We start from the raw sequence: 22,554 nt of genomic DNA, 5'->3' as shown, positions 1-22,554 counted from the left end.
CATACTCCAAACACCATCACTGCATCCCTCAGATGCAGCCAGTGTGTGCAGTGCAGCAAGGCTAGATGGGCCACAGAGCTCATCACTGCAGCCCAAACCTGCCCCAGCTGGAGAGGTGCAGAAGGATGGGCAGACAGTTTCCCAGCAACTGGGAGCCCAGTAGCACCCCTAACACCTACTATAGCGAAACAGCCACTGCAAACACAGGTGGCATCCAGCTGCCCTGGGGGACAGCCCTTCCTGGAGAAGCTGCACCACCCAAGAGACTGGCAGCACTGTGGGTGCGCTGCATGTGTGCCCCCAGCTTGCTGCAATGCCTGTATGTGCAAAGGATGCGTATTTGCATGGTATGGGGGTGCCTGAACCTGTTTGCACACGCACTCAGCAGGGAAAGCAATCACACACCTGGTACTTACACACTCATGGGCACGCTGAGCCCTTGCACTAATGTCTGTAAAGCTGCCTGCGTAAGGCTGCGGTTGGGTCCCAGCCCTGGGTCTGACAGGACAGGGAGGGGACAGACACCCTGTAACGGTTTCGAGCCCCTGTGGCGTGTGTTTTGCTGTTTACCCAGCGTTTCCAGGGAGCCAACCACCCTCAGTTCCCCAGCATGGTTGTGACTCACATCAGACTGGGGCTGAGCGGCCCCACTACAGCAGACCTCTAAAGCAGTGCTGCTGGCAACACAGGGTAAGGCCACCTTCCAGCTACCCTGGGCCTGTGGCACTGCCGGCCCCCTGCACTGGGCTGGGGATGTCTCCAGCTGGCTGAGGAGTTGTGTCTGGGGTATAAAACCCCAAGGGCTAATACTGCACCTAGCTTCAAATATCATGCCAGCCCAGGGCTCTGCCACATACCTCCTGGCTCTCCAGGTACCCACCAGCCTTTGACCCTCACCCAAATGTCATAGCCATCCAGCAACCCCAGAGGTGGAGGGTTGGACTTGATGATCCTAGAGGTCTTTTCCAACCTTAATGATTCTATGATTCCAGGGTTGTGGGGTTTTTTTTGCCCTTTCCCACCTACCCCATGGGGTTGAATCCAAGGCTGGCTGTACTATAAGATAGGGTTGCGGCACCCTCAGCCCCCATCCAGCACTGTCCAATTTAGCTGACCCATCCTCTGACCCTCACTCTGTGTTTCAAGATGGTTTTAAAAAAAATCAATAATGTCTGTATAAAGCAAGAGAAAAAAACACCAGAGGAAGACCAGAGCTGTGCTGTGGATGCATACAACTCCACACAGCCTGGGAAGAGCCTCCTCCCTGCTTGCCCTGCACACACTTCTGGTCACAAGCATGACACAGAGGACAAACACCTGCAGGCTCAGGGCACCTTTCCCTACAACACACCCAGCCCCCCAGAGGATGCCTTCTCACAGTTCCAAAATCCCATCTTGGCTCAACCGGGGTGGTTTAGGGGGAACTGACACCCCCCACCCCCCTCTCCCAAAGGTGGGGAGCTGCCAGGTTTTCCCAGCTAGGAAATAGCACCAGCCCAGCCCCCAGCAGGTCTGCAGCACAGTGTCCTCACCAGTCCCATACCAGCAAGCCCCAGCCCCTTACCTAGCGACCCATCTGCCCCACCCCGCCACCCCCCTCTCCCCAGCATCTCACCCTTCCCAGGCAAAGACACACAGCTTGGGGCACACATTCATATAAAAAGTAGAGTTTATTGCCATTTCTACCTAGATTTACACAACTGTATCACCGCTTCCGACGTCAAAAGGGACGTCCCGTCACTTCTCAGAGCTGGCCAGGGAAGGTGGGGAGCCCAGGAGCATGGGCCAGCTCCCCCCAAGCCAGCAGGCTGGAGCACAGCCCCTGTCATGGCTCTGCCCACCAGTCAGTCCAGATCCTCCCAGCGCTGCCGCACAGCTCTGTCACGGTGCATGTCAGAGAGGGGTGAATCCATCCCCTCCTTCAGGCTGCTCACAGTGCTGGCCACCTAGTTACAGCCGCTTGCTGTTCCAGTCTTGCCTTGAATCCCTCAGCTGTACAGAGATGGGCACGGCTGGCCCAGAGCAGGGCACCCCACAGCCTTGTGGGCACTGCTCATGCATGTATTTATACATAGATACAGCTACAGAAGATGCCCAAACTAATAAAACAAGCTTTTTTTCCTTGTAATCCCCACACTGATGTGCATACAGCCATGCACTAGACCACAACTGCCACCACCGGTGCTGCTCAGTCAGGTTTGGATTCCAGCATGCTCCTGGGTGGCGAGTGGTACAAATCTGCATTGCTCACTAAACGACGGTGTTCCTCCAACATCAGGCTTTGCCAGAAAGAGACCCCCCCAGCACAGCGCAGCAAAGGCACAGGACTCAGCAAACGCTCCTTCCAACCGTGGATTCCCATTAAAGTGCCAAAGGCCACCTGGCGCTGGCAGGGTGTTGCAGACGCCCAGGTTTCAGCAGAGCCTGGGACGGGCAGGCTGCAGATTTACTCCTGGCACATGGCGGGTTGGATGGGGAGGTGTCAGCTGCCCGCGTCTCCCTCGCAAAAGAGCATCCTCATGCAGGAGACAGCCACTGGCTCTGCTGGCTGGCCAGGGTTGCCCAGGGCGGGCGCGGCTCAGCGCCGGGGTCTGGCAGTCCTTCGTGTGAGATGAAGGCGGAAACGATTTTGCAGGAGATTAAGTAGAAAGAGTTCTGTGGCTCTGCCCACCCCAAGGACAGAGCCACCTTACACCGCAGAGCCCCCGGAGTGCTGGGCCGGGGCAGCTGCCCCAGGGCTCTGCTCCTCCAGGCACAAGACCTCCGTGGGGAGCCGGGACTGGAACTTCTCCAGCTGCTCAGGGCTGGCGAGGGTCTTCAGGAGGCTGTTTTCACGCTCCAGCTGAGAGTTTTTCTCCAACAGTTCTTTGATTTGCTCTTTTAAGACCTCGACCTCCTCCCTCACTGCATACATCAGGTGATTTTTCACAAGATCCTGCAAAAGATGGTTGAAGAGACTGGTCAATTAACGGTTATGCCCTGGGGGTTGCTCCCACCCTGCCTCACACAGCTCTGCCCCCTGCCACTCGCCAAGTGCCACAAAAGCTGTTTTCCTAAGGGCCGTCCCTCTCCACACCACCCTCAGCACCCATGCCAGGGCTCGGTGCTTACCCAGTGTAGTCCCCCCAGCATCCATAGCATCCCTCAGGATGCCCATCTCCCAGGTCTCGCTGCCTCTAGAGGCACTCTCCAGCTCCACATCCCCCCTCCCTTGGCGGTTTGGCAGGCTGCAGCTTCCTATCACCCATGGGGCCTGGCTTGGTCACCCCCATGTCCCCGGAGGGTCCTTCCCAGATCCCCCCTCGGCAGGCTCCCTGCGCACTGCGGCGCTGCTGGAGCCAATGAGCTCAGCCAGCTGCAGCAGCCAGACAAAGGAGCTGCTCTGCCCAGCAATAGGCTGGGGAGCAGAGATGCCCCTCTCCGGGCAGAGCACCCACCCGGGGTGTGGGGACCCCCCTAAGCAAGAGCACCCCACCCGGGGAGGGGGTGTCACGGATCGAGGGGCACGGGGGGAGCAGCACTGCGGCTCACCATTGCCTGCTCGATCTTGTTGTCGATGGCCACCACGCTGGCTCCGGAGGCACTGGAAGAGAGCAGAAAGCAGAGCGTTAGCAGCGAGCCCCCGAGCCCCTCCTTCCCCAGGGATCCATGCACCAGGACACCTCCCCACCCCAGGCTGCAATGCACCGGGGCTTCCCCCTTCACTGGGTATCAGGGCACCGGTCCATCCGTCCCCTCCCCTCCAGAGCAACAATGCACATGGACCCCCCTCAGCAGGGGCAATGCAGCGGGCTCTCCCGGGGCACCGATGCACCGCGACGCCTCTTCACCCAGGGCAAAGCACCCGGCCCCCCCGAGCAGCAACGCGCTGGTCCGCCCCGGGCCGCGGCGAAAAACGGCGGGACGGATCGCGGCCGGTACCGGGGCTACCCCTACCTGTTGTCGAGCTTCACGGAAACCACGTCCCCCCCAAGCAGGGAGGAGAAAAAGGAGATGGAGAAGTTATGGAGTTGGTAGACAGCCACCTCCATGGGGGACTGGTACATGCCGGTGCTCATGGCTACGGCTACGAGAGCGATGCGACCACACCAGACAGAACAGGGAACACTGCAGCTCCCCCCCCGCCGCCCCCACTTATATCGGCGGCGCCCGCCCCGTCGGGAGGTGCCAGCGCGGCCGGGACCGCCCCCCGCCCCACAGCGCCGCGCCCGGGGCTGCTCCGGTGCTGCGCCTCGGTCCCTCGGTACTGCACCCCCCGGCACAGCACCCTTGCACCCCACTGCTGCCCCTCTGCGCCTCCCAGTTTCACCCCAGCACAGCATGGCCCCTTCCCAGTACAGGACGGCTGCCCCCCCAGTACTGTGTCTTCGCGAGTCTGCACCTCTAATCTGTACACTCACTCCTGCACACCCCTGCCTTCTGCACCCAGCGCCCTGGCACCGCATCCGTCCCACCACCCCACATTCACCCGCAGCCCACATGCCTCAGCACCCCATCCCTGTGCTTGTGGGGACTGGGAAAAACAGGACACACGCTTTGCATTTGGGGTGCACCCCTGCAGGACGCCGCACAGCACGATCCGCCGGGGGGCAAGAGGGGGGCGAAGGAACAGGGGCAGCCATGGGCGCGCAAAGCAAAACCGGGAGTGCAAAACAAACCCGGGAGAGAACAACAATACCGGCGTGCAAAAAAACAAACGCCGGGGTGCAAAACAAACGCCGGGGTGCAAAACAAGCGCGGGGCCGCCCGCCGGCCCCGCCCCGCCCTTGCATAAGCCTCCGCCGCACCGGGCCCGCGCTCCGGCCGGGGGGGGCCGCCGCCCCGCGGGCACGGCCGGCATTGCAGCCCCTCCGTGCTGCCTTCCGAGCTGCGCGGGGAGGGAGCTTGGGGCGCGCCATGGTGTCGGGGGGATGCTGGGGGTGCACAGGCCGCTCTGCGCTGAGTTTGCGCGGAGCGGCCTCCCCGCGTGTGCACACGCGTGTGCAAGCACCGTGGGCGGAGGCAAGGTCTCCCCCAGGACGCCCCTACCGACATGGGGGGGCTGGGGCTGGCATTGCCCACCGTGGGTGATGCTCCCCCTGGGCTCGGCTGCCCTAAGCTCCAGGGCTTATCCCTGCTCTCGGACCGGGACCTGGTGGACTTTGCCCAGCACCCGGGCAGTCCCCCCACTGTCGCCGGCCCCGCAGGGCTTGTCCTTTGCAAGCCAGGGTGGGTGCTGATGCTGACCGAGAGCCCACGAGAAAGTCCGTGCCACTGCGCAGCAAGTGAGAAAGCATTAGTGCTGGTATGGGCATGTGCACCCCAGAGATTCTACAGAGGACCCCAAACACCCTGAACCAGGGGATGCTGACGGTGCCCGGCACCTGGCTGGTGGGTGCCAGCATGGGGAGCGGCCCAAAGGCCCCTGGCTGGTGGGCATGCTGCCATGCCCCTTCCTTGGGGAAAGGGCTGAGGGTAAGCAGAGGGATATTTCCCCATCAGAAGGGCAAACTGTAGCACAGTGCAGCATGGCTGCTCCTTAGAGCAAGGCCCTGCCAGTTTACTCCCCAGAAAATTACACCCCTACCTCCCCAGGCAGGATGAGGACCTGAGCGGCAAAGGACACGGGCACCCTGTGTCACACACTGTGCTGCCCATGAACCATGGCTGGGCATGTGCAGGTGCCCCAAGACACACAGGTTTGAAAGCATCTTCTCCTCCCCAGTGGGGGGATTGCACACGGGAAGGGTGCTTCTCCCTGCAGGGGGACATGTGGGACCTGTTGGTCCCTCCGTCTATGGGAGGGATGCTGCACATACCCCCGTGCCAGCACCAGCCTGGCCCATGCAAAGCTGTTGGGCAGGGGCTGAGCAGGGGTTGTTCCCCTGCAAGCCCCAGGGATGGCACATGTCCCCCCCACCCTCCCTGCGCCCAGAGCTTACTCACCAGTCCCTCCTCCTGAAGAGGCTTGGGGAGTATGGCGGCCGGAAGGCCATGCCAGCGCCTGCCACCCCTCTCCAGCCCCTCTGCTCCCCGGTGGCAGCCCAGCGCTCCAGCAGCAATGCCAGCTCTGCCCGCAGCCACGTCCCCCTGGCCCGCCGGGTGGCAGGGACAGCCTGGGTGCTGGCCGCATCTCGGGGCCACGGGCATGGGGTAAACACGCGGGGCAGATGACCTCAGCCACGCTCAATCATCCCTTTCAGGGGCTGGCGGGCCAGCGTGCCACCCTGAGCCGCGCGGGTGCTGAGCGGGGAGCGGGCAGCTGCCCCCCTCCACGGACGGATGAAAGGCGCTCTGTGTGCGCTTGTCCCCAGGGTGGCTGGTGGTGGGCAGGGTGGCAGCACCCGGGACACGGGGCACAGCTCTGTCCCCTTGGCCAGGACAAGCCCAGGCCACCCACACCGGGGGTCCTGTGACTCGTTTTCCCATCGCAGTTCAGGGAAGGTGCCCATCTCAGTGTGGAGAGGGTAGAGGGGAAAAGGGGAGAGGCATTTTCTCTCCCACAGTTGGGCTCATCACTGGTTGTGCCACCTTCTGTCTCCTGCACAGAGATGGGGAGCAGCATGGAGGTAGGGTGGGCAGACCTCAGCCTGCCCCTAGCCCTGGCAGCCATGCCTCAGTTTCCCCACCTCCCCATCTACTGTGCTACAGCACCTGCAGACCTGGCCCAGCCCCCTTCCCAAAGGAAAGCCCTAAATTGTTAGTGCCAGGGACCACAGGCTTCAGGACAGACAGACCGGAGCCTGGCTCAAGGCTCTTGCCCCCATGTCTCCAGGGTCCTTGGCCCTGCCCGGACCCTTCCCAACACTGCACTCAAGTACCAAGTTCTGAGGAAAAGCTGGCGAGTTCCACAGCTGCTGGAGCAAAGTGGGGAAGTGCAGCAGCACAGTACTTTGGAAGGAAATTGCTTCAGCTCTGTCACCTCCAGTATTTTTCCCATGGAGCTTGGACTATTGCAAAAATAAACAAAAGTAAGTCGCTGACTTCCCTGCTGCCCCTCCTGGGGTCTTTCCCAGCCCTGCACAGCCCTGACCATGGCCATCACTGCTTGGGGTGCAGGCTTCCCAGCTGTGAGGCTGGGAAGGATGCTGCCCTCCTCCATAAGACCCCCAGGAGAGGAATGCTTTTTAGGGATGGAAGTGCAGAAGACTCTGCTTTCTTTTTCCTTCCTGGCACTTAATTAATGAGGAATCCTAAGGCAGCCTTCTCGGCGGGGGCAGGTGATGCTGGGAACAGGGCCTGCCTCCTCTCCCTGGCACAGCCTCAGCAGGGAGGCAGCCCACCCCCTGCAGCCCCTCACCTGCACATCCACTTGGGGGATGAGGCTTCTGCTGCAGGCACCCTGGATATGTTGCTGGGTGCACGCAAACACGGGCACACCTTGCAACCCGTACACTCATGCACACACGTGCGAGTCCTGCACACACATGCACGTGGACTTGCACATGCACACCCTACAAGCACGCCCTCCTGCATGCATGCCAATGCATCCTGCATGTGCACTGCAGATACCTCCCCCTGCACATGCACATGCTGCCCTGACTCACAGCTGACGCAGACACACACCCGTGCATACACACATGGTGTCGGCAGTGCGGCGTGGGGGCAGCCCAGCTGTCCCCTTGTGCAGGGGGGAGGCACCTCCAGCCCACGGCACGGCCCCAGTGCAGCCCAACTGGCACCTCAGAGGCGGGAGCAGCAGCTCGCAGCTCTCTGCTGGACCCCCGGTTTGTGCTTGGCTCTCCCCAGGGATCTGTATGGGAGCCCCTGTGGGCTGTCCAAATGCCTCCCAGAGCAGCAGAGTTCTGCGTGGGGCTCCAGCTGTGCCCCGAGCAGTGGGGGGCCCTTTCCCAGCCCCCCGTGGCCCCAGCAGACAGCCTTGCTGGGCTGCTGGCTCTATTCCAGCAGGGCTGCTGGGATCTGCTTCCTCTCCCACCGCCCCACTCCAGCTCCTTCAGCGCCAGGCAGCAGCAGAGCAGGGTGGGCAATATCCCTCCTTGCTCTTCCTAAAGCGCAGGGGACCACGGACTTGCTGCTACCCTGCGGCACCAGAGGTCGTGGTGATGGGTGCCTTGGAGTAAGCTGGGCAAGAGGGGCCAGTGGTGCGAGCTACATCCTTGGGGCAGCAGCATGGCAGGTCTTGCCTCATGCGTGCAGCTATGGGAGGCTCGTCAGGCAGGGCTCTGGCTCGTGCCTGTGGTTATTTTGGGAACAATAACAGCAGCCACGATACAGTGTAATTGTGACAGTAATTGTTGCACTTTCTGGGGGGAAAAAAAAACCCGTGGCTGTCACTGAGCGTCTAGGAGATGTGGTGAAATGTGGTGAAATGGCTATTTGCTGGTGTCACCCCTATCAATGGCCCTGCAGGATACCCCAAACCTGCTAGCAACCTCTCGGTGAGCCCACACACAGCCTGTGCCCCAGCCCAGAGATGCCAGCCCTGATCACCGGGATGACTTTTAGTGACCATCCCCTCCTCTGCAACAGGACACAGAAGCATGAATGCAGTTGGGCTGCAGCCTCCCACAGGGCTAAGCCTGGCTGGAGCAAGGGATGACAAGGAGCAGGATGATGGGATCATCTCTCGCCTCCTGGCACCCCACACCCACACTGTGTTGTGGGTCAGAGGACACGGCCCCATGCCCACAACCCCAGGGACGAGATGTGCTATCACACTGAGCCTTGTGCACTGAGCCCATGCAAGGTACTGTGGTGCCACACACGAAAGGATGCCCTCGCCCTGCCAGCTGCTGGTGGGAGCTGGAGGAACAGCCAGTGCTGCAGGAGCAGTCCTGGCTCCTCAGCCTCTGCTCTCCCCCAGTTCCAGGCCATTCTTGCTGCTCTGTGGCAGCATTCCTGGCTTGCTCTCTCCCAAGGACTGCGTTCAATGGGAGGAAGGCCCTTCAGAAGCTCTAAGGCGTGGGAAATGTGTATTGCCTGGCCTCGGAGACACTGGAGAGCAATACGGGAAAGGCGCAGAGCCAAAGCTGCCCAGGCTGCTCTGCGGAGCCAGATCTCCAGCTCAAAGGGTCAGAGCAGAGGGGGAGAGGAAAAGCCACTTCTTGCAAACACGCAGCTAGAAAAACTCTGCCTTTCACAGCCTGAAATCCTGCAGCTGGGGCTGTGAAAGCCAAGGGGACTGGGGGTGCCAGCACCAGGGCCAGCCGTGCCCTGCAGGAACTGAAGGAGGGGTGGCCAGGGACCACGGTGATGTTTGAGGCTTGTGGGAAGCCATGGTGGGAAGGTCTGCGTGTGGGACAGGTCTGTGGAGCCCCCAGTCTTGCCCGGTAGCCCAATCCTGGTGCTGGGGAGGGAGAGGTAATGCCAGGGGGCTGCACACAGGCAAACAAGCAGCTGTGTCATCTGCTGTCCCACTCTGCAGTCCCACTCCCAGCATCCGAAACTGCACCTGACTGCCCTACAGTGCTGGCATGGGGCTGCTGTGCCAGTCCCAAGGGCTGTGGGACCAGAGCTGCCGGCTGCCGGAGCACACCAGTTGGCCAGCTCTTGGCTTCCTCATCCCGACGGTGTCCTGGCCAAGCTGTTAACTGCAGACTTGGCACTACCCCTGGCTCAGACAGTGCCTTCCAGGGCCTGCGTGGCACCATGCAGGCCTCATGCAGCCAGGATCCCTGTGACATGGGAATCTGGTTCGTGCTCACCAGAAGCTTGGAGGGCTTATAAATCCCTTCATGCAAGGCATGCGCTGCTCCAGAGCAGAGGGCAACCCCTCCTGGGTACATCCGTAAGGCAAGCCCCTCCCTGCAGAGTCAGTGCTGCTGGCTTTGCTAGACCTAGTCCCAGCCCCAGGGCTAGGGAACACCAGAGCAATGGGGAAACCTGTACAGGGCGGTCATGGCTTCTGCAATGCTGGGGAAGCCCAGGAAGGATTTGCAATCAGGGAAGGCCGATGGGGAACCTGTACTCCCTTTCTTCACCACTGACAGAGGCAGAGCAAGCTCCCATGGGCAGCAGGGACCTGAGGAGTGCCAGGAGCTGTGGGCAGGGGACACGGCTAACACCCCCACAGGGCAGCGGGGCACTGGCAGGGATTGCGGAGCGGGGACTCCTCCAACCTGTTGGGCTGGAGGCAGTGTGGGGTGGGAGGAGGGAGCCCTGGCAGGCTCCCTTGTCCAGCTGTTGGGCTGCCTGCTTCCTCTGATAAAGGTACTTGGCTGTACTCCCAGTTCTGTGTTTTCTGGCATGCGAGTGCACACCCCAGAGCCGGCCTGCTGAGAGCTGCAATTTTTCTTTCTCTAACTTTTTCACCAGCCCCCCTTCTTCCTCCCGTGCCCCCCACCCAGCACGCCCTGGTAGCAGCTGGTAGCCCCCAGCAGCATTGCGAGGAGGGAGGTCAGAGATGACCCGGCTCTGGCACAGCCCTGTCTGCGATGCTGTACATAGGAAGCCCCCGAAGCCATGGCTTCCCCAGGCATGCTGGGGTAGGAGGGGAAGAGGAAAAAGGGCTGATCTGCTTATTACAAGCCCCGGACTGTGCAGCCCATCCTCCTGCCTTGCCTGTGTTGTTGACACCAGCCCCACGCTACTGCCTGCACAGCTTGGGCCGCCCCAGCAGGCGCCCTGCCAGGGGCCATGCAGCAAACCTCGCCGCCCTGCTGCCCACCTGGCCTGTGCAGGGTCCCACAACCACAGCATGCCGGAGGGGAAGGTGTCAGGTGTGGCACAGCCCAGCAAAAAACCTGTGGTGTTGCCACAAGCATTGTGACTGGCTGCAGTAGGGAGGGGAGCAGAGCTGGTCCCTGGCCACACTCCCTGCCTCTGGCGGGTTAGGGATGCCCAGCCCCAGGGAGGATGGGCGTACTGAACCCTCAGCAGAGTTTTCATCCACAAATCTCTCTGCAGAGCAAGCATTTCACACCCACGGGCCCTGTGGGGTGGAGTCCTGTAACTGAACTCCATGTTATTACCTCCCTTGGTTAGCCATGACCTATCCCGCAGGTCTCCTGCCAGCCCAGGCTGTGAACTTCAGGCCTGTCCTTGTTTCATAGGCCACTGTATCATCTCAGACAGTCCCAGGTGTATCGTCCCCAGATCCTAGCTGCCCTTCTCCGGCCAGGTTTCAGGGAACTGGGGACAGAGCAGAGGTGGCTGTGATGCTGAAGGGACCCCCTGCAACACCAGGGCCACCCAGTAACCTTGAACCCCAGAATGCGTGGCAGGCAGGGGATCCCTGAGCCCCTGCCTGGCATGGAGCTGGCTTTTCTGGAGATCCCCAGCCAGAGAGAGGAACCCCAAGGCAGGGCCTCCAGCATCCACCAAAAGAAATCCCAGGCCAGTTTACAGGCAGGAGCGGGCGCTCCGGAGCCACGCTCAGCACTGGCAGCTGCTGCCCTGCGGCGTGCGGGAGGGCCTGGATCACTAATTGGAAGGCAGCTCATTATATAATGAGAGGACAGAGGCTGGGAAGCTGTGAGAGAGCAGTGTGTTGGCACCCTGTGCAACCAAAAGCTGCTTTTCCAGCCCAGACTAACCCACATTCAAGGAAACCCTTGACTCCTTCACCTTCCCCTTTCAAAGGTGCCTGAGCTTTGTGCTCTCCTGCCTGGCCCGACAGGCATGCTCAGGGCGAGCCCCAGCCACCCCTCGACGCACCTTCCCCACAGCCGGCTGGCTGGACCCAGCAGGGGGGTGCAAAGCCCAGCCAGACACAACCTGGTATGGGTCAGGAGTGGGAAAGGAGCCGAACTCTGCCGGTGTGTGAGCCAGCCGCTCCGCAGGAGGTCAGGCAAGGACGCGCACTGGGACTGCACAGTTTCAGCAGAGCTGGTTATTAATACCCTGCCTGGCCTTTGCGAAGAATCCTGGGCATTTTGAACGAGGGACACTTTGTTAAAACCCTTCCCTTGCTGACATTTCAGAACAATAACAACATGAAAGACAATAAGCTGCCGGCGAGACATGTACCTGTGGCACTTCCACGGCCCTCTGTGTGCCTGGCCTTGGCTGCCAGCCGTCACCTGGCTCGTGCCAACCCTTGGGACAACCTGAGACTGTCCCCTGCCTCCAAACTGCCTGGAGCAGATCTGCTCCATGCCATGGGGGGATCACAGGGATGGTTTCACTTGAGGCCACGGGGATGTCTTGTCCTGCCCCATGGCATCAGCCACCCCACTGCCCACCTAGGCAGGGCTGCGATCCCCAGGGGAGTCGCAGGCAGGGGGTGGTGAGGACTGGCTCACACCTAACCCCTGGGCCAGGGGGTCAGCAGGGCAGGGAGTGGCCCAGGGCTTCTGCTCTGCCATTGGAATCATCCTGCAGCAAAAGCCCCTCAAATCTATCTCTCTCTCTCTAAGCACACAGAGAGGATGATGAACTCCTATCCTGAAGCCAGTAATGTGCAGCACCTGGATAAATATAACTTGGAGCTCATCAGCAAAGCATGGCTTCAGGACAGGTTGCGGCCTTTAACATCTCTCCAGCCCTCACCCTGCCCCGCCACACAGCCCGGGGTATCCTCTGCCTTCTGCAAATGGGGTCTCCGTCACTTCCCAAGGGCAGGAACCGTCCGGACCCTCTCTCCCCTTGGCAGCCACCTTACAGTGCGTATACACACGCCACTGTCACATCCCCTGTGCACACATGCATCTGCCAGTTTCTGCCGATAAGTGCCCTGAACCCCTCTGTCCCGCACAGGTCATGGTGCTCCCCCAAAATACAGGGTCGGCTTTAACCCTCTCTGTGCTGGGAGGTAGCACTGGGTCCCAGCACAGAGGAGCACACCAGGGGCACAGCACGCCTGCAAAGACATTGCGCACAGCACCTGTGTCTGTGCCGTGTGCCCCGGTGGGAGCGGAGATGCCGGCCAGGCTGTAAGAGGCTTCCCCTGTGTGCAGTCCCAGCCCCAACTCACAAATGAGCTCAGCATTAGTGGCCTCAACACCATCCAGAATAGGGCCATGCGGCCCCAGGGAAGGGGGGAGCACAATGCTGGGACCAGGGCAGACCCTTGTAGCCTGCTCCAACTCCAACCTTTTCCACACCTAAAGTTCAAAGCTTGAAATAAAACCTGGCCAGCATTTTCCCCATGGGGCAGCGCTGCCCATCCCTGCCCGCCCTTGGGACACGTACACCCTGCCTGCTCGGAGCAGGGCACATGCCCTGGCACACAGGCAGTGCTGCAGCATCCACAGGAGGCCGAGGTGATGGGTTTCTGCGTAGCTGGCGTTATCATCGTTAGACTTCAGCTCAGCTGTGCCAGGCCCCCTTGGCCACAGACATGTGGCATGGGGCAAATGGTTTAATCCTTCAGGCTGGAGGTGCTGAGCAGGACTCTCCTGTGTTCCAGGGCATGCTGGGACTTCTCCTTGCTGGAGGGAGCTGGGTCTCACAGAATCAGGCAGGGACAGGTATGGTGCATGGTGCCAAGTGTGGTGTGCCACGGCTGAGCCCAGTGCTGCTGGGCTTCCCCAGCCAGGAGCCCCGGCAAGCCTGGCCTGCAGGGACATCGCCCTGAAGCCTGCTGGGTCACGGGGTGGGGTCCCAGGGTGGCAGGATGCCTGTGATGGAAACCAAGGCGGGCACAGCAGACTGGCTGCCTGGCACCCTCCAGGCAGTGGGAGGATTTGGGCACGCCAAGGTCAGCTACTCCCCGGAGCCAAGGCTCTTGCTACAAAAGCAAAAGCTCCCCAGCACCTTGCCAGTCTGCAAACCACGCTACAAGACACGAGTCAGGCCACGTGCAACGCTGTCCCACGAGAGCATAGCAAACAAATACCCGGTGCACCAGTCCCGGGTGGGAAGGGTGGCTCTCACAGCCACCTCCCCGGGCAGACCTGCCCCGCAGGGCTGGGGAGGGCAGAGCGGCCGGCGGGATGGCTCTCCAGTCTCACACCCACACCTCTCTCACGCTCACACGTGCTCCCGCGCGGCCCCTCTCCCTGTCAATGCCTCCTTGTTGCTCCAGCCCACTCGGTCAGCAGGAGGAATGTGCTCCCCAGCCCCACCGCCCTGGGATGTCCTTTAAGCCCTGGCTCCATCTCCTCCTCCTGCATCGCTGCCACAAAGTGACACCCGATGGATGGGAACAAATGGTGCCATGCCACAAATGCCACCCTGGCACAGCTGCCTGGGCATCTCTTGCTCACTGGCCTGACCTTATGGTGGGAAAGGCAGTGTTGCCCAGCTTCTCCCGCCCTGATTCATCCTTCCCCCAGCCTCTTGGTGCAGCACAGTGCTCCCCCACCTCCTTGCAATTTCCTTGGCTTGCGCAGGACCTGGGGGAAGGTGGTCCCCATTCCCTTTCACAGCTCAGACCCAAGGATGGGTCATTGCTCACCCTGTTCGGTGGAGCAGAAGGTCCTGCAGTGCCCTGAGAGAGTCCGGCTGGGCAGAGATATCCCATTGCTGCCTGGAACGGGACGGGGCACAGGCTGACCAGGCTGCCAGATCTTATCCAGGAGAGCCTGGGCAAGGAGAGCTGGCACGGGCTGGTTGATGTGGGCGAGCGGTTTGACACGTATCTCCTCTCCCCACCTCAGAGGCAGGCGGGGCCCTGCTTGAATCACATGCCAGTATGCAGCTGGGAGGTGCTCTCCCCCTGCAGCACTGACCCCCTCCCATGTCACCAGCTCCCCTTAGCCCCCACAGCCCCAGGAGAGGTGCCACACAGTCATGGGGCTGCTCTCCCCAGCCCACGCTTGGTCAGGCTCACACCTGAGTCTTGGATGAGCAATCCTGGGGTAACACTGGCATTGTGGAGGGACGGTGGAGACGTTTCTGCCCACAGTGCTGGCCTCTGTGCGGAGATGCGTCACCCAGCCAGCATGGAGGTAACTGGCCTCCCTCTACCTGGTGTTTCCGTGCAAGCTTGGCCCCTTGGAGCTGTCCAGGTCTCCTTGGAGAGCAGTTCCTGATGCCCAATGTGAGGGCACAGAGAGGAGAAGCCCTTTTTAAATAGGATCCCGAGCAGGAAGGTTTTCTGCAGGAGTGTCAGCCCTGGAGAAAATTGGTCCAGAGCATCCCTACCTTGTGCATCCCTCACAGCATCCCTGCAGTGAGCAAAGAGCATGGAGACCCTGGCAGGGACCACCCAGCCAGGGGAAGCCCCAAGAGACAGGCTGGAAATGCTGAATGTAGGTTATCTAAGACCCCCAGCACTAATCTGACCCTGACTTGCAGAGACCAGGGCTTGATCCATCATGGGATGAACTATCTCCAACAGCCCCAGAGCCAGACCTGGATTCCAGATGCAGCTGCTTGGTCCTCCTGTGCCATGCTGGACTTCAGCCACACACAAGTGTGCGCATCCACACAACCTCTCCCTCTTCCCATGCCAGTATAGGAGCACATCATCTAGAACAAGGGGCACAAACCTGCTCAGGTTCCCTGGTGCCAGCTGCAAGGGTGCCCTTATCAGGCCTGTTATCGGGGTGTACTCTGGCACCCACAATCCCCTGCTTTGTATGCTATCATTTCTTGGGTATCTTGGCTCATTCCCCAGGAGGAGAAAGTTCAGGCTGGAGCAAAACAACAGCAAACACAGGTGTAGGCACACCTGCCATCAGTGCGAGGGGCTGTGCCCCTCGGCTCCCACGCGCCGTGCCACCCAAGGGCAAAGGGGGATCACCCAAGGAGTCTCCAGAACAGGCTGGCAGCTGGGTGCCTGGAAGCAGGGTGTGATGGAGGGACACCAGGGCTTCGCACCACACTGTGGCACAGCCTGTCATAAACAGGTATGCTCGGAGCCTCTCGGGACACAACTCACACCAGTGCACGGAGGACAGGCTTGGGCACTGCAGCAAGGGGCACTGAGGGGCACAGAGAGGGAGAAACCGAGGTCCCCCGGCACCTCTGCTCGCTCCCTACCTCAGCAGGGTGGACCGATGCTTGCCAGGAGCACTGTGGCTCCTGCCCCAGCAGGGACGAGTTTGAAAGCAGCAAGCCATGCCCACATTGCCCGCCTCTCGCCCACGGGCACTGTCACCGCCTCCCCGGGCGAGCAGCCTGGATGCTTGGCTCTGACACGCAGCCCCGGCAGCCCGCACTGGGGAAGGTGCCTCGCTTCCCCTCTCCAACCATGATGCCAACTGGCTGCAGCCTCCTGGAGCAAACGGAAATCTCTCACTCCCGTTTTCCTCCCGGTTGGGTGGGTTTGCTGCTCGTCGTGCAGCCAGGAGCCCAGGCCGGGTGCCGGGTGCCGGGTGCCTTGGCGGATGTCCCAGCTCCTCCTTTCCCACCTGAGCGGCAGCTCAGAGTTATGTAAGTGCAGGAAGAGCGTCTCCGCTGAGGATGGCTCAGTGGGAGCAGCCTGCTCAGTGTGAGACGCTGGCTGGGGCGAGGAGGCGTGCGTGCATCGCCTGGGTGGCTTGCACGCGTGGGGCAGCCACGTGTGAGTCCACCTGCTTCCCCGCATCAGGAGAAGGCAGTGGAGGGTGGCTTGCACACCCGTGCACAGCCCAGGAGCATGCCCACAGGTGCATGCGCATGCAGGGAGGGGAGGCGATTGTGAGGTGTCTGCAAATGTGTGGGTGCTGCCGCATGCCCCACCTGCATGCTACCCCACTCATGGCAGAGGAGCGAGCCCCAGAGCCGCTGCCTGCTCTGCCAGTCGTGCAGATGGATGCCTGCCACATACATGCTGATGGGCCACATGTCCCCTCAGCCCTGGGAGTGGGGGGGATATCTCCCACCTGCTGAAGGCACAGACAGCTCTGGGTGCTACCACTCTCCGGCTCCCTGCGGCACCCCCTGGTCCAGCTCGGCTTGCCCAAGGCCGAGCTGGAGAGCCCAGGGCCTGCCAGCCAACAGCACAGGCTGCCTCACCAGCCCTCCAGGGTGGCCGGGCACCAGGGTCAGCCCCACTGCAGAGCTGGAGGCACCAGAGCAGGACCTGAGACAGCTCTGTCCCCTCCCCGCCCCTGAGGTCCCCCTCATGAGGGCTGGAGACCCTGTGGGGCGGCAACCCCACGACCCCCCATTCAGTCTCCTCGGCCTTCAATGCCAGAGCAGGGGAGCAGGGAGGGACCCCGTACTCCTGACTTCCCCAGCCTTGACAGGGTAAAGCCCAGCCCTCTGGCAAGTGGATGGGACCAGCCCCAAGCACATCCCGCTGCTTGGGTGCAGATGGCCCCGTCCCAGAGCAGCCTGCTCTGAGCCAAGGGGGAGCAGCTTGGTCAGGGGCAGAGACGCTTTCCAGGGATGGGAAACACCACCCAGGCCAAATCTGTTTCCACTCAGTTTACTCCAGGGAAGGACAGGTAAGCTGCTGAAAGAGCAGGACCTGGCAAAAGGACTCTCTGACTCCCTACCCAGTTGCTCACTAACTTTAAAGGTGGCTTTAGAGGCACCACAGCTGTTTCCCAAGTAATGAGCTGCCCCTCTCCATGCAGGACTAGGAGGACGATGCCTGTTTGAAGCTGGACACTGCCCATGCCCCTGCAGGCAATGTCTGTGGGCAAGATGTAGCCAGGGAGATGAACACAGAATCCAGGGGCCAAGACACACAGCTGGAGGTGGTTGTCGCTGCCCAGACAGAACAGGGCACCAACAGAGGGGCACCGCTGTCCATCATGGGGCAGAGCCACCCAGACCTGCACCCAGGACTGGGCTGGCACCACCCATGGCGGGCAGACCGGGCTCCCTGCCATGCGCGGCTGAGTGCTTCTCCCCACCTAGAAACCCCCAACACTGCCACCCTACCCAGCCCCAGGGTCCCGTGGGTCCCCCTGCCCCTGCCAGCCCAGAGGGTCTGCAGGCCCCACGTCTTGTCCCCACACTGCCAGCGGCCAGCTTCCGAGCACACAGCCAACCCGGGTCCAGCTCCAGGGCCGTCCAGCGCACGGGAGCCCCTCGGCATCCATCGGTGACACCCACCTGTGGAAGAGCAGGAGGATGGAGAGCAGGGTCTGGTCGATGTTTCTGTTGCAGATGCCCTGGTTGAAGAGGTAGCAGGGGTCCCGCACGACGGGCTCCAGCGAGTCCTGGCGCATGATGGAGCTCAGCTTGTCGGTGTTGAGGTTCTTGCCGACCAGCTGCTCCTGCAGCTGCCGGAAGCTGCTGACGGTGGGGCTGCCCAGGTTGTTGTTCTCGCCCCCAGCCCCCTCCTCCAGCCCGCTCCGGTTGGCCAAGTCCAGGCAGCAGCTGCAGCAGTCCAGCCCCACGGGCGACCGGCACTCCTCCACGGGCGACGAGGACATCCCGGGATCCCCCCGCGCGTTGCCACGGCGGCGCAACCGGGGCCGCTCCCGGGGCCGCGGAGGGCGAGCGGCGGCAGGACGCGCCCGGCTGCCGAGCGCCGCGTACGGCCGCCCGCCCGCCCCGGCCCCGCCGCCCGCCCCGCCCCGGCTCCGCCGCCCGCCCCCCCGGCACCCGCCCCCTCGCCGGTCCTGCCCCCGGCACACGCCGCGCGTGGGTCCCCGAGGTGCCTTCTGCCCCCCCCCCGGCAGCCTTGAGCTGGGGGGGGTGCGCGGACCCCACCTGGCGACCCTCGAGGTGGCCCTGGAGAGGGTGGCGAGGGGTGGCAAGGGGCTGCCTTCGCTGGCGGGGACACCCCTGCCCCTCTCTGTGCCTCCGGCGGGGGGGCAGAGGGGCTCAGGGAGGCTGGAGCGTGGCCACGATATCAACCCTTGAGGCTTCACAGCAGGGGCACGCAAAAGCCCGTGTGGCTCCGGAGCAGAGGCAGAAAAGAGGGGAAGGGGGGGAGAAAAGCCCCCATGGTGGCCGAGAGGCCTGAAGTGACCCACAGCACCGCTGTGGCTGGGAGCTGCTTAACCCAGAGCCAAAAAAAGGCACAGGTGGAATGCGTGCGTATAGAGCCAGGGCGGCCAAGGACGCGGGGCAGTTTCGATTTGCCTGCAGAGTGCTGGGGGCTCTGGGGGTACGCAAGGGGGAAAGGAAATTTCTGCAGAGGGGGAAAAGTGACTTCCCTGCCACTCCTGCACCCCAGTGGGAGCACCTCTGCTGTCAGTGAGCCACGCTGATCTCTGTGGGCTGGTGAAGAGCGGTTGGGGCAAATCGTGCTGGGACACGGGACAAAACTGGCAGAGACATGGGGATGGCTGGGCTGTGACACCCGGGATGAGGAACAAGAGGGTGCTGAGGTGCCAGCTAAGGATCACATGCAGAAACAGGGTGAGAGAGGGTGGACAATGTGCAGGGTGGAAGCTGGGCTGGGCTGCCATCACCCTCCGAGCCAGCTGGGAGATCCCTCACCCCCTCGGAGAGGAAAACATCTGGACAGAACAACAGGGAGCTGCTGAAGAAGGGTTGGCCAAGGATCTGAAAGAGCTGCTCGAGGTCAGGAGTGGGCATGAGGAGAGGTGAAGGCAGTGGTGGGCTTTTAAAAGCCCACCATGGGCAGGAGGAGAGGTGAAGGCAGCAGGAGGAGGTCTGTACAGAGGAACTGCAAATGGCTTGATAGGCAGAAGGACTTGCAGGAAGCAGCAATCGGAGGACAGCAGCGGGTCTGAAGTGCACAGAATTGATAAGAAGAGATAAACCAGGTCAAAATCCAGCAGGGCAAAACCACCAAAACCACCAGGACAGCAGGGATCCTGGCGGCAGAGCGGCGCTTGCACGAGCTGTTAATAGGGCAGCTAATGCCGCTGAAGAGAAGGCAGAAGTGTTCAATAAACATTTCTGTTCCCTATTTGGCAAGAAGGAGGAAGATGCATTCGCGTCACATGAGGATGAAGTACTTTCCAGTCCATTAGTAACCAAGGAAGGCAGAAGACAACATCTACCATGGATAAACAGCTGTAAAAGCTGCCAAGGAGACGTCCGGGCAGCACTTTTAATTTCGTGTCAATCCAGCAGTCCCAGGGACAGGCCAGGATTTGGCCCTGCCAGCCGAGGTGGCACTAGCAGGGGGTCCAGGCATGGGGTGGGGGTCACTGGCAGCCCTAGGATGGTGCTGGAACCAGGCGAGTTCCTGAAGGAGAGGCAACCCACAGGCTGCTACAGGGGTGTCCCCTCTCTCTGTGGCACCGGTGGATGCTGAGGACTGTTTTCGAGGTGCTTCCTCACCCTTTACTGTGGTCGCTGAGGGTCTGAGCCCCACGGGAGGGAAGGGGAGCCGACCCTTGCCGATCTGCCCCGCGCAGGGTGTGCCGGCAGCATCGGCTCAGCCTGGCAGGGGGCTGGCAAGGGGGTCCCTGGGTGACCCCACTGCTGCCAGGGCCCACGGGAGCAGCAGGGCTCTGACCTTTCCTTTCTTCCGCCCCTCTGGCTGGAAAACGGCCCCGTAAGCTGGGGAGGGGGCTCCTGCCTGGTGCCCCCGGCAGGCTGCGGGCGGTGGCCCCGGGCGGAGCTGTGCCCCACGGCGGGCTCCGTGGGGCGGGCTGTGGGGCGGGTGCCCGGCGGGAGCCGCGGGAGGCTGCTGCCACCTCGTGGGCACAGGGGGTAGGACACGGCCGCCCCTCCGCGCCCCTCCCGCGCCCCGGCTCTGCCGTTCCACCGCCCCCAAGGCCCGGGGTCCCGCTCGCCCCCGCGCCGGTGCCCCACCGGGCCGCGCACGGTGCCTCCCGGCGCTTGCGGGAGGCCGCGGCTCCTTCGCGTGGCTGCCGTCCCCGCAGCCTGTCCTGGAGCGTTTCAGGGCTGCCGCTGTTTTCGCATCACCTCCTTCCTGCTGGAAGGAGCCCGGGGTGCAGGTCGGCGGCTCCTGCAGGCTCCTTCCACCCTCCGGCCGCTGGCCCGCAGCCCCACCAGCAACCCCGGGAGGTGCGCCTTGGGGCACCCCCAAAGCCAGCACGCTTGCCATGGGGAGGGCTGCCACCCTCCAGCCCTGCTACTCCCCGGCCACCAGCTCCTCGCTCCTTATCTGCAACCAGCACATGTCATGGGCTGCCACATTCTTGCTTGCAAGCCTTGCAAGCCACGACGGGCTCCCTAAAGCCCCAGATCCTGGAGCCACGTGATGGGACAAGGCTATCAGCCGGGAGCAGGCATCCAGCCCCGCTGCTGGCAGCGACAGCTGAAAAGTAGGTTTCCTATGTTTAGCTCTGGCCTTTTTGGGTCCTGCTGTTCTCAGGACTGGGACAGTGCTGATTTCTGCCCGCAGCTCCGCACACCCGCTTTCCTCAAGGGCACCCAGCTGCTCTGTGCCCCAGGCAAGACAGCCTGCACCCCGGACACAGGGAGAGGCACTGCCAGCACTAAGGCATGGCCAGCACAGGCCAGCAAGCCAGAGGGAGTGAGGACTCATGGCTGGTGCAGACTGGGAGAGCAGGGCACGATTCAGCCGGTGCATTGCATGGAGATAGGCTCCACGTCACTCTCTTGGCTCTAAATGGGAGTCCCTTCTCCTGGCTGAAATGTGGGGTGCTCTGCTCCCAGCTCAGTGCAGGGACCCCAGCCTGCCCCTGCTTCTCCTGCAGCCTCCCCTGGCTGGAGGGGGTGATGGGCTGGGAAGGAGAGCACAGGGGGAAATGTGTGGGGCTGTGGGAGGGACCTGGGCTCAGCTAGCTCCGTGCCAGTCGTGGGCTGAGCGGCTTACTCCTCTCTTTGCAGGGAGACCCATGCCATGTGCTGCCTGTCTGGGAGCTGCAAGCTGCAGGCTCTGTCCAGATTTTGCAGGCACAGCCCATCTTTCCCTTGCACACTTTGGGACAACCCTCCCTGGGGGGGTCTGGGAGAGGAGATTGCACCCTGTCCTGATCTTGGGTTGTCTCTAGAGCCACCCCCTCCTCTTGCAGATGCCTGCTGCAGCTGGGTCAGTGCCAGGCAGGGCCATGCCGCTTTCCCCATCCCTTCCCTGTTGGTGCCTTGGAGGGAGCCGGTTTATGTAGCCGGGCCATCTGCTCCAGGGGAGCCCGCTGGTTCCTGGCCACGCTGCCAGGCAGACCCCCTGCGCCTCCGCGGGGTGCTAAGAATAACCAGAGCCGTCAGCAGCCGTGATATTTGCAGGCGCCCGCCGGTGCCACCCCCACTCCAGCCTGCTGGGCACAGGATGCATCTGCTGCCTGACGTCAGCCGCCAGCCACGCGGGGGGGGACGAGGTGGGCAGTCTGGGGGGGACCACGTGTGGCTGGTGAGAGGGGGCCTCATCCCCCTTCCTGCCTAAGCAGGAGCATGAATGCTATGGTGGGACATGGGGATTGCTGCCTGCATCCTTGTACTCCTCATGGGGACCTGGTGAGCTGCTGGCCCACCTTGTCCTGCTTTTCCTGGTGTCCCACAAACAGATGCCTTATCCTGAGCTCTGCAGGACCCCCAGGAGATGAGAGAAGCCTCCAGGGCTGGGTGACCATAGCTCTGCTTTCCTGCCTGGGCCCTGCTTCACAGCTGCCAACAGAGCCAGAGAATTGCAGGGGGATGGGAACCCAGCTGGGCTCTGTTTCCTGGCAAGGGGTCTCCTCCGTCCAGGGCGATGAGACATCCTGGAGCTGCTCATTGTGGTTCAGGGTGGTGTGTGGGGCAGCTTCCCTGGATACCTGAGCAGCCCTTTGCATGGACTGATGCAGCTTTCCTCTGGGCTTCATGTCTGCCTGAACCCCAGCTCTGCAGCTGGCAGAGGAGTGGGGCTGTGGGTGGCCCCAGCTGCTGCCACCCTGTTTTGGAGGGTGCCATCAAGCCCATGCTCTCCTGAAACCCAGCTGCCCTAGGGATGGGGTCAGA

General features: G+C 62.1%; 1 protein-coding gene across 2 annotated transcripts; it reads right to left on the bottom strand.

Annotated features, from left to right (window-relative positions):
• Nucleotides 1–1,651: 1,651 nt before the first annotated feature.
• Nucleotides 1,652–18,282, bottom strand: TSC22D3 (TSC22 domain family member 3). Of its 2 annotated transcripts, none has more exons than XM_075106447.1 (3): nt 17,815–18,282; nt 3,532–3,583; nt 1,652–2,935 (listed from the first exon to the last, which is right to left on the bottom strand). In XM_075106447.1, exons 1-3 carry the CDS (start codon nt 18,135–18,137, stop codon nt 2,690–2,692), a joined length of 621 nt encoding a protein of 206 aa, XP_074962548.1. In that variant the 5' UTR covers nt 18,138–18,282; the 3' UTR covers nt 1,652–2,689. The 2 variants fall into 2 exon arrangements, with proteins under 2 accessions (XP_074962548.1, XP_074962547.1); XM_075106446.1 differs by lacking the exon at nt 17,815–18,282 and adding an exon at nt 3,937–4,131.
• Between the last annotated feature and the right edge of the window lie 4,272 nt (nt 18,283–22,554).

Source organism: Phalacrocorax aristotelis, chromosome 11 (assembly GCF_949628215.1).
Source record: "Phalacrocorax aristotelis chromosome 11, bGulAri2.1, whole genome shotgun sequence".
NCBI lineage: Eukaryota > Metazoa > Chordata > Aves > Suliformes > Phalacrocoracidae > Phalacrocorax > Phalacrocorax aristotelis.
Note: the sequence above shows the minus strand (reverse complement) of the source record. Positions and strands in the feature narration are given on the sequence as shown.

Bases quoted from the DNA above. Each gene is read 5' to 3' on its own strand.
- TSC22D3 (XM_075106447.1), bottom strand. From the start codon at position 18,137: ATGTCCTCGTCGCCCGTGGAGGAGTGCCGGTCGCCCGTGGGGCTGGAC. The intron at 3,584-17,814 runs GTGGGTGTCACC...GCTCTCTTCCAG, and splicing joins ATCCTCCTGCTCTTCCACAG to TGCCTCCGGAGCCAGCGTGG. The intron at 2,936-3,531 runs GTGAGCCGCAGT...CATCTTTTGCAG, and splicing joins ACAAGATCGAGCAGGCAATG to GATCTTGTGAAAAATCACCT.